Consider the following 16146-nt stretch of genomic DNA (forward strand, 5'->3'; position numbering starts at 1 on the left):
TCCCTGTGTTTCAGATAGCCTATAAATCTGATTACAAACATGACGGTGTTGACTACAATTACCCAGCTACTCTCACTCCTTCATATCAGACAACAAGGAAGTTGGTCCCTTTGAAAGATGTAAATAATTTTATGGGTTTTTTTTTCTATGACTTGCATGGCTCATCATCTCTCTGTAAGAAAGATTGTGATAGATTGCATGTGTCAAATGATGATTTAATCATGGGAGCAAACAGCTAGTGATAACAAAGTTAAAGCAAAAAAGTGTAAGGAGTCAAGAGGGCTCAGAAGAATAGAAAATGCTGCAACCTCCTGTCATTGGCTTCAGTTCAGCACAGATTGTACAGTCATGTGAAATGAGTGAGTTCTGCCCTATCCCTAGTCTGTGTTGCAAAAAGTCTCACCATCCTGGGCAGCTTCAACAGCAGCATCAAGCACTGAAAGGACAGGGAGACTTAAATAGGCTTCTCATCCTTTGTGAATTCCCTGAAGATAGGTGTTCACCTTTGAAGGGGAACTAATTGGTCACGTAACCTTCCTTATGCTTGTGGTCTGTGTGAGAGAGGTGTCCTCTGTGCTTGGGGTTGAGTTACTGATGGAACAATGTGAAGAAATTTGTGTACTGCTGTGGTTATATGTGCTCTACAGATAAATGGAAGACGTCAGACTGTAGAGCATACCATACTTTCACCTCTCACAAGCATTAAAGGCTTGATTGATCTCATCTACCATTGGGATCTTAACCTGTGCCTTAGTTAGCAGCACAGTCACCAGGTATTACTTACAAAATCAACAGGAAGAGAGCAGCACCTCTGCAGGGCATTTCTGACTACCTAAGGTATATATAACCTGTCTTTCCATTGAAATTGCAAGAAACCAGGGGCAAGATGCCTTACAGAGGCCATTAACATTATATGAGATTTATTTGAGCCTAAATCCCTCTTCCAAGAAAAAGATGGTAGCATGAAGAGGTAGAATTTAGAACCCTGACATTTTTGAGGAAGTACTTGATATACTTCAACTGTAAGATGCGCTATTGCCTCTTCAGCAGTAATTTCATCTTTGTCTTTGAAAAAGCCTAAAAAAGTAAAGTTCAGCATTTGATTGCTTAGTGTGTGGGAGAGTTGTACTCTTAAAGAGTTTGAAGTAAGCATGAATTCATGTCCAAAATGTACAAATTAGTTTTACCCACTCTAAACATTTCAGCACTACCTGTGGCTCTACAATTAATAGCCAGCATCTGGGTTTGGAGCACATAAATCAATTGGCCACAGAGACTCAGTTGCACTAGTCATGATCACCATCTAGTAGTTTGAAACAGTCCCAGGACTCATCTGCTCAGTAATAACCAACATGCTTATTTTGAAATCTTTTAAGAATACAACTCTCTCACACACTAAGCGATCACAAGTAGCAATAAATACACCATTTCAGTTAAACAGAAATTATCCCTTTCTGTGGAATTAAAATTCTCTCTGTCTCTGTAAAGAAGCGAATGAACTGTTTTAAGTATCTTGATCACTTTGGACCTGTAAGATAATTCAGGCCTTTTTTCCTAGTTTTTGTTATTATGGCAGAAAGAACAAGTTTACGTGAGGATACCTGAGATAAGAAGGTTCGCAATAACATAGATCCAGTAACTCAAAGTCTCTAGAAATATACTGCACTTTACTGGAAAAAAGTGTTCTTAAGAAACTAGTTTTAAGCAATGCAATTTGCAATGTTTGCAAAGTGGTGATTAACTACAGTGAATGTTAATTAAGGCCTACAGAGAATAATAATTGTGTCCTGCAGTGTAGCACTGAGTCCTTTGGCAGCAACAGGTTTGAAAGAATGCTTCTCCATGATTTTTTTATTTTGCATAATTTTGAGTTTTAATATATTTATTTTATATCTTATTATTGCTGCTACCATGTTAATGTGTTAGGAATTTAGTGGGCTCCAATCCTATCAATGGCTGACATTAAAATGACTTTTTTTGTACCATAAATATGTATTTTTCTTCTCTCATCAACCACACAAAACTCCTACCACAGAGGGAAATTCTGAGATTAATTATTACATTAAAACTCAGTAAAGACAAAGTGTAAGAGAGTTCATCTGCTCTGCGCAGCATTACACTGGACAGACCTCTTAATAGACAGTTACAATGTTCCTTTATAAAGATAGTCTGATAAAGATAAAAATAGTCTAAGTGATGGTTAAGTATACCAGCTTTATAGGAATGCTTTGGGGTACCAGCTGAAACTGCACCTTTTTAAGAATTTGTGGTTTTGAGGGGCAGGGGTTATAAATGAAGTTCATTTTCAAAGTAGAGTAAAAACTGTGACCTCAGACCAGGAAATTTTCAGAGCATTAACCCAGATCTCATCCAAGAGATCGTGACATTTTTTCTCACCTCAATTTATTATGCTTTAAGTAATGATTCATCCAGAATATTAGCTAACAAAACATTGTCTACTCAATCTCTCATTTTCCAGTCTGAACATTTCTTCCTTTATTAAATCTTTTTTTTTATTTTATCTTAAATTAGGTAAACTACAGACAAAGCATAGACAAGCTGAAGTACAGCTCTGTTGCCAGCACTCCACAAATTGCTCAAGCCAAAATAAATGCACAGCAGCTCAGTGATGTAAGTTCTGTCATCTTTAGCCACCATTGTTTATTAGACTTATGAGATAATTTTATTTCATAGCATTTGTAGCACTTAAATGTTTTTATTCTTGATAGTTCATCAGCAGATTTACAACCAAAACAAGAATACAAATTGAATGAAATCACTTCCAAAAATGTGGCAAGCATACCAGTAGATCTAATACTTTCCTCCATTTTTAAGATTTGTATTAGTGAGCTTTGTTAGGGATTTATCTTCTGTGTATTTATTAATGCATGTTTTTTAATAATATATTTTCTACTTACAGATAATCAGTAACTATTCTATTTATAGAATAATTATTCTACTTCCTAGTACCTAGGTAAAAGTTATAATTGCCTTATTGCCCTCATATTTATGTCAGTGATACCTGTGAGTGTACCTGTAACATATGGCACTAATACCCTGAAATTCGACAGCAGTCAATCAGTGTAACAGTCATATTTTTAGTGAGCAAAAAATAACTGAGTTTGTTGTTGACTTTTTCAATATATGGCAGTTGAACTACCGAGCCCAGTACGAGAAGACAAAAACAAATTACACTCTACCTCAGGACGTACCTCAGTTAGTCAAGGCAAAAGCCAATGCTGAGTTATACAGTGAGGTAAGAAGCCAAGCGATGCGGAAATGCTGGTGTTCATGATGCTGTTAATAGACAGAAATAAATGTAGAGATGATGACACTGTTTCTGGAAGCATTTAGCATTTATCATCGGTCTTTACTAAACAGCATGAGGTATGGTAACCAGAATAGATAGGGATACAATCTCAAGTACAGTGAAACTGCTAGGCGTTTTTTCAAGACCTTTTCAGATGATTTGAATTTGTTTAGTAAATCAGTGTTCACTTCACAAAAATAACTGATTCTGAGGTGGTATTTGTATGAAGTACCAGCATTTGCACAGTTCTAATAACTCAAAGCCCACTGAAATCAATGGAAAAAACCACAGTGGCTTCAGTGAACTTGGATCAAGCCCACTGTTGCTGCCATTCATAATTCATGACAAAATGTAGTGATTTACTTAGAGACCTGGGTGCTAAAATCAAGCACTTGCAGGAAAGTTTAACTTCTATTTAATTTTTAAAGTGCTTTTCAGGCCTCCATTGTTGTAGATAGTTTTGGAGGGAAAAAAGCACAACACGATAAATAAATGCAAAACCAGAAAAAAACTCTGGACTTATTACTGGTGTGACTGTTATTTTTGAGCCACTTTCATAATTTTTCATGGTTTTGAGTTGGCATTACTGCAAGTTTTTCCTGGCATATTCATACCTTGTGTGCTTCCCCTAAGTTTTATTTGAGTTGCATTGGTGAAGTGTTGTGGAGCAACACTTTGTGGCTATAATGTGTTGGGATGCATGCTCATTGTTTGATATTAGTAAAATATAACCATACAAAAAGCCAAATCCAGAAATCAGGGCTTCCTGAATACATCAGTAGGTGCATGCATAGTATGCATGAAGGCATACTTGATCCTGCTCTAACAGAATTTCAAGTGGAACCTTGAAAAAGAGCTTAAACAACTAGTACTTTAACTTCCATTAACTTTCAGAAGTTAAGCATGTGATTCTCATGCATTTCATCTACGTTTGTGATATCGTGTGCCTCATGAGTGTTCTTTTGAAGCAAATCTCCTGACCATAAGGATTGCTTCATTGAGCTTTGCTTCACATTGTGGGGTGGTCTCAGAGCACATGAGCTGGATTCCTTTTGAATGAAGCCACACTGAAAGGTGCTCTCCAGCAGCTCACATAAAGAACTGCAGCTACAAATAGATATTGAGTGCATGGGACCTGACTAGCTCTAGTTTGGTGCGGGGGGAAGAAAAGTCCTGAAATGAGTAGTGTGACGTCTGATTCTGAGCACCAGTTTTTCTGCCCTGTAGATCAGCTCGATTGATCTACACTATTTGCCTATGTAGACATAACCACAGGTGCTTTTGGAAAACCTTCCCTTCCCCATGCCTGTTTAAAATTGAGAGCTGTTGGTGCATGTTCTGGGATTTAAAGTGCCTGTAAATCCAAGAATAAAATCCTTGACTCAATCTTGGCTAATTAATTAGCTCAAAATGATAATGAACTGCGACTTAAGAAGGTTCCAGTTTGTGGACTGAGTGTATGTATACTTCTTTTTCGCTCTTAGTCATTTTCATGTTCGTTTGAAGATCTTGTGTGTTTATGTGTTAGTGACATGTTGCTGTCTTTCCTTTCTCAGATTAAGTACAAAGAAGGCTGGGAGAAGAGTAAGGGCCAGGGCTTTGAAATGAAACTTGATTCTCTGCCTTTACTTGCTGCCAAAGCTTCAAGGGATCTTGCCAGTGATGTATGTTATATTTAATTACCTAGGAATTATTCTTTATATAAGTTGCTACAGCACAGGGAAATAAAGCTTAGCTCACTTCATCTGGATTTTTAAGTCCTGCATTTTGCTGTTCATCTTTCTCAATGGCTGATGAACAGTTGGAAACTTTCTCAGACTCTGCTATGAAATTTCACTCTCTGAAAATTTTTTTTTTAAATACAAGTGTACAGAAGGAAGAAAAATTTGCAAAATAACAATGGCTCAATCCTCCCGTAGTAAAATTCAGTGTTTTGAATTGTTAACAGCCTCAAAAATACTGTTATCATCCACTGCAAAGGGAATGCATATTTATTTAGCCTACTTCTTTAACATAAACATGTGTATATAAAAAAATTTTGAAACAAACTCTTTTTAAACAACTTATCTCATGATTCTTAACCTGTGGAGAGGCAGAAAAGGGAGAAACTTTTCCTGCAGCTGGAAAGCGTTCAGCAATGATGGTGATTCCGAAATACCACCTCCTTAAGAAAATCAAATCTTGAATTCCTTGCTTGGTTTTTACATGATTGATTTCTTATCTTTTGCTTTAACAACCAGATAATTTAGCTAATCAGAAGACTTTAAGATTATAAGCATATCCACCTCAGAGGAGTGAGCCTTGCTGGATCAATGGGCTGAGGCCAAAGCCAATTGTATGAGATTCAACAAGGCTAAATGCCGGGTCCTGCACTGGGGTCGCAATAACCCCATGTAATGCTACAGACTTGGGGAAGACTGGCCGGAAAGCTGCCTGGTGGAAAAGGACCTGGGGGTGTTGGTTGACAGCTGGCTTAATATGAGCCGGCAGGGTGCCCAGGTGGCCAAGAAGGCCAAGAGCATCCTGGCTTGTGTCAGAAATAGTGTGGCCAGCAGGACTAGGGAAGTGATTGTCCCCCTGTACTCGGCACTGGTAAGGCCACACCTTAAATACTGTGTTCAGTTTTGGGCTCCCCACTACAAGAGAGACATTGAGGTGCTGGAGCGTGTCCAGAGAAGGGCAACAAAGCTGGTGAAGGGTCTGGAGCAGAAGTCTGATGAGGCGCGGCTGAGGGAACTGGGGTTGTTTAGCCTGGAGAAAAGGAGGCTGAGGGGAGACCTTATTGCTCTCTACAACTACCTGAAAGGAGGTTGTAGAGAGGTGGGTATCTGTCTCTTCTCCCAAGTAACAAGTGATGGGACGAGAGGAAATGGCCTCAAGTTGCGTCAGGGGAGGTTTAGATTGGATATTAGGAAAAATTTCTTCACAAAAGAGCTATCAAGCATTGGAACAGGCTGCCCAGGGAAGTGGTTGAGTCGCCATCCCTGGAGGTATTTAAAAGACATGTAGATGTGGTGCTTAGGGACATGGTATAGTGGTGACTTTGGCAGTGCTAGGTTAATGGCTGAACTTGATGATCTTAAAGGTCTTTTCCAACCTAAATGATTCTATGATTCCATGATTCTAAAGAATGAGGTTAAAGACAACATAAATGAGACCAACCTTGCACCTTTGGGAATTTCTGAGAAAATCTGGGAAATCTGAAGTGACAAAGTGAGAATCAGACGAAGTCCTTGTAAATTCTGACCATCCAAATCGCCTGTGAAAAACATATTGCTTATCTCTTGGGTAATTGGAAATGTTCTTTGACTTAACCTATTTTTTTCACAGATTAAATATAAAGAAGAATATGAAAAAACAAAAGGAAAAGCAATTGGAACCAAAGATTCAAGACTTTTGCACTCTCTGCAGGTGGCCAAGATGAGTAGTGAGGTAAATTATTTATTTCTCTTACTCAAAAGGTGTTTTTCATAATTATGAATCTTTCAGCAACAATATGCGATCTACCACTGTTACTGCTTTCACTATAAGAAATTCTTGGAAGCATTTAACAAAAAATGGTTACCTTCCCCCATCTGTTAGTCTGCAATGATTGCACAGTATTTTTGTTCTCATAGGGAATTTTGGGTTGACGGTGTCCTTATTTTGGAGCAGAAAAATAACATCCTACTAAACCCCCAATATAAACACTTCTACATAAAACTTTAAAGCCATAAAAGTATGTTTAAAAGTAAGATGTACCGTAATAGAGAAGATGTCTCTAGAGTGTGCAAAATTCATCCTGCCATCTGTTTTGTGGGTCTCTCATAGGACCTGATTTGTGCTTTTTGCCTAATCTGCATAAGGACCCAGACAAGATTGCACATTTAAGATAGCTTTGGCTTTGCAATATACTGATACAGACAATTTATTTTCATTCCTTCTCTTTCTAGATTGCCTACAAGAAAGGTTTTGAGGAAAGTAAGACCCATTTCCATCTGCCTATGGATATGATAAACCTGAGACATGCAAAGAAGGCCCAAGCACTTGCTAGTGACTTAGATTATAGAAAGAGACTCCATGAATACACAGTGGTTCCAGAAGATATGAAGACCAAATGGGCAAAGAAGGCCTATGGTCTCCAGAGTGATGTAAGATGATGTACACTCAGCTTAACTGTTACAAGCAGTACAAGTGTTTATAGACTTTTTCAGTTTGAGATTAATTCTCATTTCACATAGATGCTGTTTGATTTGCACTATGACTTTTAAAAATGTCTTTGCAATGTCTTTGAAACTGGAAAGGGTGCACATGTTCACATGCAAACATTGTACCTGTGTTCCCCATGCCAATAAATGTCATTTTCCTCTACAGCTTCGATATAGGGCAGATCTGATGTGGATGAAAGGAGCTGGGTGTATCACTGAAGGAAGTCTTAACATACAACAAGCCAAAAAGGCAGGAGATTTGGTCAGTGAGGTAAGCAAAGTGCTCAGGCTTCTGTCTGTTGTTTATTGAAAGGTTTATGCACACTTATTCCACTACATTATGTGGAATAGATAAGGAATTCCTAATACAGAAAATCTGAGCAATGGAAAAACTGATGAACATTGTTTAGTTATTCTATAGTTTAGGAGATCCTGTGTTAGAGGTTAAAAATATGTTTTCCTATTATATGATTATTGTGTCGAGTTTGTGAGGCAGAAGTCCCCTTAATTGTGCTTCCACGTCTTTTCATTCACCTCCCCATTTTGCAGAGCGGCATTGAAGGGAATTAGAATTTCCCATGGTACACGCTACATGAAGTACATAGAGTTTTAAGGAACAGTGTTGAAAAATTAGATATTTGTTAGCCGTGATTGGAAATTTCCTTGCTCTTTGGCAAATAAAGGCTGTGACTGTACTGGCAGCTTCAGGTTGTGTTTCATTGCTTTTCATTGCTTTCACTTGATTAATTCATGGTTTCGCACTGCCATTGACCTTATGGAAGTACACTTCCTCAGCTGCTTAGCTATGGTTGAGTTGTCTCACTAGTGCTAGGAAAACTAGAGGACAGATAGAAGAATAAATTAGAGGAAGTTTGACAAGAAGGATAAAATCCCACTTAGTGCTGGAGGAAGGAACAGAAGCCAGTTAGTTACTGGAGATCACACTCTGATACCTTGGGTCTCTGACATCCTCTCACTCTCCTGCAAGGGGAAAAAATACATCTTAGAAACAAAAGAAGAGCAGCTACTCTCAGATCCGGTGTCTTGCTAGGGATAGACTGACATCTGCTGCCGTGGTGTGCTGTAGTAATAATCACTTCCACAAATATTTAATCCATAATGATCTGCCTTTTCATTCCAGTGCTGTGTAAGGCCAAGAGATGGCTGACAGTCACTTAAACTGGAAACTGGTGGATACTATTTTAGAGATCTCTATTGCCATACAGAGCCTGGCATTTTGTCATTTCTTTGCAGAATGTCACTACATTGTGTTCCATGCAATGTGAAAAAACATGCTGTTTTTAATCTGCCTCCCTCCCTTCCAGGTTCCTAAAATAAAGCAATGAGCACCTCTTTGAAGTGCTGCATGCTTTTTTAACTTCTGTTTTGTGTTCCCCTAGCAGAGACACAGCGTAAACTGATCTGTTCACCCATCAGTTCAAACAGAAGTATTTCTCTTCTGAAAAGCCAGATAATGAGAAAATGCATTTACACCTTTTCTAGGTGGAATGCCCCACTTCATGGCTGAACTGTTAGAATAAGAATTAGTCTGAAGTATATAAGAAGTGTTTACCTGGTCTCCTCTATCATACTGTGGTCTTGAAATAGGGTGCTGCATTTCCTTGTACTGTCTCAAAGATAGAAAGAGATGCTTAGCTTGCTCTCCAATGAGTGATGCAAAAGGCTCAGGCATTGACATTGATTCAGAACAGGCCTGATTCAAAAACTGATGAAGTCAGTGGAAGTTTCCCCTTCACTTCGGTGTGTTTCAGATGTAAAGTAAAAAGATGGAATAAAAGTAAGGGAAGTCTTATTTACCAACCTAGAAATGTTAGTCTCTATGCAAATTTGTCCATTCAAATAGATTTTATATAAGTACTGGTACCAGAGGATGAATGGAGCACAGTATTTCTTCCCACATCCAAGACTTGAGCCTTGTGGAGGCTCAAGTATAGCTGTTGCTCTCAGGAAGGCTTGACTGCAGTGTCTATGCTGAGCTCTGCTTTGAAAAGAACTGGGAGATGGTGGGGAAGATTTTGAATTAAAGTTGCTTTTAGGACACTGAAATTGCCCATTCTAATTTAATTGATAACTTAGAAATATCTTAATAATTTTAAAATATCTCAGTAACACACTTTCAGTGATTTGAACGACACATGCATATGCTTGAGAAGTCTCATGTAAGAAAATGAGATAGTAATATTGACTGTGTAGCTCCTGAGCTATCTTGGGCCCTGACTTAAGTCATAACCAGATTGTGAAGGACACACATCACTTGGTGTGCAACCTAGATCTTCTAAGATATGTAGCTAATACATTTGGCACCAAAGAGTATCTCTGCTTGCCGTGTCAGCAGCAATGCATTTGGCATACTCTTGCACTACCCTCCTCGCCACTGGGGTCCTTCCAGCAGAAAATACTCAGACTGGGTAGTATTTGGAAGCTTATTTTCCTGATACTTGTGCTAAAATCATCTTGGGATTTTACAGGGGACTTCTGGCTCTACCAGTTATGTACTTTTTGAAAGCACTATATTTTTGGTGAAGGTAAATATTGCAGCAACTTTTGTGTAATCTGCTTTAATTTGATCTAGAAAAAGTACAGACAGAAGGCTGATGCTCTGAAGTTCACCAGTGTGGCTGACAGTTCTCAGATCAAACATGCCAAGAAAAGCCAGGAACTGCAAAGTGATGTGAGTCCTTGATTGAATTTGTCTCTTTGCAAGTAGTTTACTCATAATGTGGTCATTCCTGAGAGATCTACAGTGGGAGGGCGTGGTGGTGGTGGAAGAGGACCAAGTCATGAAACGTTTCAATATATGAAATTTCCTGAGATTTATTTCTAAGGGTTTTTATTTGTTTATTTGATGAATTCTCTCATTGAATTCTCTGAACTAGAACAACAACAAAAAAGCAAACCCCAATGGAAATGGAAATAGGCAAGTGAGGCTTCTCATAAATGATGTCAAAGGCCAGAGAGAGAGAGAGAGAGAGGGTGATGCCTCTGCAAGACAGTCTTGGCAACAATCTTGTGGGTGGTGCAGGCTGGATTCAAGTATGGCTGAAATGCAGTCTTGAGAGAATACCTGAGTATACCTGAGACATTAATGTCATCTGCATGAAAAGTGGTTATCCATGAGGTAGTAAAAGTGAGGAAGCAAGCTGGAGGGAAAACACAGTATTCCCAGCTGATCCTCAGGCAGTGCTTCAAAGCAAGGTAGACATTCGCACAGAGACTGATACACATAAACCTCAGGTTCTGTGTTTCTCCCCGCTGAGGGCCCTGTCAGATTACTTAAAGCTATATTAGCCTTGTTAGACCACATGTTCTTCAGATGTTGCTGTTAAGGTACTTTTGGCAAAATGATAAAATAGGCATATTTTCCCAAACTGGGTGCCTTCAGAATGCTCCCTATGGGGGAGCTGGGGCTGGGCAACCCTGGCAGATGGTATTTCAGAACTCCTTGGCAGGACTTAGCTGACAGCAACTCACTTTTCAGTTTCCAAAAGAAGGCGAACCGATTGTTAAAATTGCTGACCAACTCATTTTGGAACAGTAGTGACTTGTCAAGCTTTTTTTTAATTACTTTTAATATGTTGTGCCTTGAACTGAAGATACTGTTAGCTTCTCAGTTGTTATGTGAATGAAGCATTATTGCTTCTTGATTGGTCTTTTTCAGGCAGCTACCATGTTTCCTTTTTTTGCTGCTCTGCATCAACAAACACCTGGCACTTACTTGGATGAGTGTTGTGTGTCTAAGAAATGACACCAGATTGAAACAGAGGAGAACACTGGTCTCCTGACTCCTGTTACTTATCCCCTATGTACTGGACAATGCTGCCTTTCTATATGTGTGTTGAAGTCAGAATATCAACCATGGATTTAGAGCTTTATAGTAGGGACTTTTTTTTTCTTTTTCTGTGAGATGTAAGAAATGTAACACTTTGTGAAATGGGACATCTTTTCATAGCTTTTCAACAGCTCCTCCAACAGCTTTATGGGCTTCTGAAACAGAACAGTTCACTTCTCTGTTGATGTTGCCCTGGGATATAAAAATGGAGATGTTTGCTACTTGGATCATAAAAGGTCCTTGATATTTTCATTTAAAGTTGGCATGTTAGTCCTCACTGGAGTATTATGTCAGCAATTACATTTAGGTCACAAATTTTCTCTGCAGATTCAATTGCTTAGTTTTCTTCATTTCATGCCTAAAAATCACTATTGCTGTGTCCTGTTGACTGTGACTCTAATTCCACCTAAAAAGTAGCTGCAGTTCAATATTGGATGAAATACATTCTTGCATACATTTTGTACTGAATATGAATTAATGTCAGCTTTATAGCTGGTTAAGTAGCTAACTTTAGGAAAGAGAATTAAAGTATCCTGATATGTATGTTGTTTCACTGCTTCCCTGAAATTTAGCCATGAGTAATTTGATTGACCTGACTCTGTGGGTCAGCTTTTAAATTCAAATTTTGCAAAAAAAGTCATGATGCTAAAGACTAACTCACCAAATAAATTAACCCTAACAAATCCGTGAATATTTGGGGTGTTTTAATCAGTATTCCGTCAACATTAAACATGGACTACTGCTTGTTAACCATGCTTTGCTTTCTGTGGACAGGTTGCCTACAGGTCAGGAAAAGAGCAGTTTCTTCATCAGTACACCATCAGCAAAGATGATCCTGTCTTCCTACTGGCCAAAACAAATGCTGCCAATATCAGTGAGGTACTGTGTGAGACAGAGGTTTGGATTCCCTCACTCCTGTGAATAGTTACAGCTCCTGTTGAAATGTTCTGTAGGTTCTTTCTCTGAGAAGGTCCAAATGTTTTAGATGTAAAACTTTATATCTAAATTTAATTACTTGCTCTTAATTAAATACTAGTCACATCTGCTGTTCTGAAGACTAGTCACTTTTAGTGTTTGAAGCCGTGTATTTTCCACATGCTTCCAGATGAGTGGCACACTGACAGTCTCACTGGAACCAGTGAGATAATGGGGTTACAGTATCCACAGTTACAGTATGTAAGCGAAGACACCAGGATCTGATCCTTAGACATATGGTTGCTGGGCATGGAGTGTACGCTGGTCTGATGTTACTTGAGAGCTTTCACCGGGACTATAAAACAAATAGAATATATTGACAATAATAAAGAGACTGTGTTATTGTCATCTTTTTAGAAACTGTACAAGAGTAGCTGGGAGAAGCAGAAGGAAAAAGGATTTGTGCTTCGTCTGGATGCTTTGTCATTCTTGACAGCTAAGGCAAAGAGGGATCTGGCAAGTGATGTGAGTATGGACTCCATCAGCCTTCTTTATTCTTAGGACAGCTGACAGTCCAGATTGCTACCAGAGTGTTGAGGATGTGTCACATATGTCTCAGTGCCCTGAGCCACCCTCACTCGATTCGTGCTAAGGAGCAATGGCGGAGTTGTCTGGGTGATTGGCATTCCGTAATTAGTCAGAAGGTTTGCTCTGAGCAATTCAGAGTTTTTCCCCACATGCTGACTGTGTTTTCCTATTCTCATTTTGACCTGAGGGTGAATTTTAGAACTCAAAATGAAGTGGAAATCTTCTGTGAAACGTCGTAACTTAATACATCTATGCCTGGCCAGAAAATTCCTGAAAGAACCTTCTGACCTCAGTGCTTAAAGAATGTTGTTTTTCTAGAGAGAATAAAAAAGACAAGATTTCTTACAGCTTTTTGTGAACATATTATTATTGTAAAGGGTTTATTCTTTATAAACACTTACTAATTTCTAAGGCATTCCAGTTCTCTTTTGCAAACGGGCTTCTTGCTTGCTTGTATCAAGGACCAAGCATGTCACAATACTGATAGACCATTGCTTTACTATTAGCAGAGCTGTCAGTTTGGCAGCTTAGATCATTTACTCGTGGTGTATTTTTTCTTCACAGATTAAATATAAGGAAGGTTATGAGAAGATGAAGGGTAAGCTGATCGGAGTAAAAGCTGTGGAAGAAGATTCACAGATGGCTCATTCCCTTCAAATGTCAAAGTTGCAGAGTGATCTGGAGTACAAGAAGGCATCTGAGGGCACAAAGAATCAATTCCAGGTCTCCATGGATATGGTTAACCTTGTCCATGCCAAGAAGGCTCAGAATTTGGCTACAGATAGAGGATACAAGACAACTCTCCATCACTACACAGCCCTGCCTACTGACATGAAAGTGGCATGGGCCAAGTGGGCCTATGGATTGCAAAGTGATGTAAGTCCAGAGCTTGATGTATTTCAATACCCTTTCGTTCAAACCCTTCAGACACTTAAGGCTGAGTTTCTTCAGATGTTTATGCTTTTAATGCATATTTATGCACCTAATTTTTCAACTATTAAGCAGTAAATATTAAAACAGTAAATATTAACCACTTATTTGCTCAAGAGATATTTAAGGTGTGCAATATTTTTGAGGAGTGTTATAATCCTGTTTATGAGTATGGCTTCTTCAAAGCCTACTTCAAATGTTAGTAAAACACTAGGATTCATATATGATGTGCATTTATTCTTTTTACCTAATTTGCAGGGAGATTACATAATCTATGGTGATAAAATAGGTGATAAAATTCTCTGTGGAGACCACATGCTCAGCTGTAACCATCAGATGAAGTCTGATACTGTAAATGGTTACTATAAGTGAGACTTTCCATTCTGAGGTTTTAAGTCACAACTTTTCAAGGAGACTAAGATAGATATGTGTACAGGTCTTGTTGAGGTATAGGTGCTGAAACCCTTCTGGCTTCTTTGAGAAACCCAGCTGTAGTGCTTGTATAAGCTTTTGGAATTCAGTAGACTGTTGGTAGGAGAGATTTTGTGAGGAAAGTGAGAAGTACTCCTGTACTCTTCCTCCTTAAAGACACATGGAAAAAACAAAACAAAATGCTTTCCCTCCAGTATAACAAAAGGATAGGGGTTGGGAGATGCTAAGTATCATTTTCTTATCATTGCAAATCATTAATGATCTTTTAAACAGTGCACTATGTACAATAAAACTGAAGTTTTTGCTACGTTAGAGTAAAAATTACAAATGACAATAAGGTGTAGACCACTTCTAAAAATTACCTTGCAAAACATATTGCACAAGTACTGGTGAGTCCTGATACTTTTATTTCATTCTGTAATTTTTTTGCTTTCCTTGCAACTGTGCAATAGTGACTAAAACAAAAGCAGGCACTAATTTGACTTGGTTGTTGTTCCTGAGATGTCTGAATCCTTTAATGGCATTTTAAGTGTATGAACACCAACAATAGGACTTTTTTTTCCTTTGTCAGAACCGATACAGAGCAGATTTGAACTGGATGAAAGGAGCTGGATGGATAGCCACTGGGTCATTAAATGTGGAGCAGGCTAAGAAGGCAGGAGAACTCATTAGTGAGGTGAGATTTCATGACAGCATGTAACAGAATTTGCTGCATAATGCGTGCAAAATGTCTGTATAAAATTAAAATAATTTCCACTCAAAGGGGAAAGAAAAAGGCATACCACATGAAAGGCCTCAAAACCAGGGATAGGATTGGTAATTAGAGGGAAACCAGATACCAAACACACACCAGTAGGAGTCCATATAGCCTTTGCAAAAACAAAGTAGGTGACAAATGATATTATGAATAATAATGGCAATCAAACAGTGCTCAATTGCTACCCACTAGCCTACCTTTTTAATGAAGCAAAACAGGAGAGATGATGAAAAGCTGCAGTCATTGGACCCAGAACCTTCTTTTGTAACAGATACATGTTCCTTCTTGCTCCTTTTTCATATATAGTCACGTTAGCTATTGAAATTCACATAGATATCTCTGTCTGTAGCTATCTATCGGCCCAGGTAGTTTTCATCCTTATTTCTTCCTATAACCAATATCACTTACAGGAAAAGGCGAACTCTAGAATCCTTTGTGCCAGTCCCATGAGGCCTTCAAAGGAGGTTGTGGTGGAAATGGTTAAAGGGTTCATAGTATTCTGTTTCTGTTATTCCAGAGGGAGTCCTACTGGCCAAATCTGCTGCAGTAGGAGACTGAATCCTGCGATTTTTTATATAACCGCTGGTGATGCAGGAATCATCTGTCCATTCGCTCAATGAGAATAACAGAATAACTACTTGTGTAGTGTCTCAGAAAAATATAGTCATCCTTTCACGTCTGCCTGATTGCTAACACTATTTTTTCCTGTGTAATCATCTACAATGAAGAAAGATGATTTTTTTAGACACAATAAACTAGATCCTCAGCTAGTATAAAGCAAGGTAGCTTCATAAAAGCTAGTACAGCAATGCTGGCTGGAATAGTAACTGTGAATCTGTACAGGTATACCATTTTGATGTTATAGTAGTGAAAACTGCTGAGTAGAAGTTTGACCTGCTAGGTTGTTCATCTCAACCTTTTTGTGAATACTAAGTAATTTTAGGTGGCTATGAGTGAGCCCCTTCTTACATACACACAGTGACTAGCCCTCGTAATACTGCTAAAAAGCAATTGCCAGAATATAATTTCTAGGAATTTTATGTAGAGATGTTCTGGTCAACTCTTATTTGTCTCTACAGCTGATCAGGACAAAGCGTAAACCACTTTTGTCCCCGGTTAAACTTAGTAAGATTGCTCATTTTTAAGGGATTTCTTTCCAAAACCAAAACATTGCTCA

At 38.5% G+C, this 16146-nt stretch overlaps 1 protein-coding gene across 2 annotated transcripts in view; it reads left to right on the forward strand.

Annotated features, from left to right (window-relative positions):
* Nucleotides 1–16146, forward strand: part of NRAP (nebulin related anchoring protein) — a 54149-nt gene that overhangs the window by 17792 nt on the left and 20211 nt on the right. For both annotated transcript variants that reach the window (XM_075504517.1, XM_075504518.1), the window contains exons 14-25: nt 15–119; nt 2533–2631; nt 3152–3256; nt 4867–4974; nt 6641–6742; nt 7243–7440; nt 7664–7768; nt 10091–10189; nt 12122–12226; nt 12680–12787; nt 13415–13726; nt 14784–14888. In XM_075504517.1, the coding sequence (XP_075360632.1) occupies nt 15–119; nt 2533–2631; nt 3152–3256; nt 4867–4974; nt 6641–6742; nt 7243–7440; nt 7664–7768; nt 10091–10189; nt 12122–12226; nt 12680–12787; nt 13415–13726; nt 14784–14888 (1551 nt within the window). The remainder of the gene's footprint in view (nt 1–14; nt 120–2532; nt 2632–3151; nt 3257–4866; nt 4975–6640; nt 6743–7242; nt 7441–7663; nt 7769–10090; nt 10190–12121; nt 12227–12679; nt 12788–13414; nt 13727–14783; nt 14889–16146) is intronic.

This window comes from Mycteria americana, chromosome 6, assembly GCF_035582795.1.
Source record: "Mycteria americana isolate JAX WOST 10 ecotype Jacksonville Zoo and Gardens chromosome 6, USCA_MyAme_1.0, whole genome shotgun sequence".
In the NCBI taxonomy this organism is placed as follows: Eukaryota; Metazoa; Chordata; class Aves; order Ciconiiformes; family Ciconiidae; genus Mycteria; species Mycteria americana.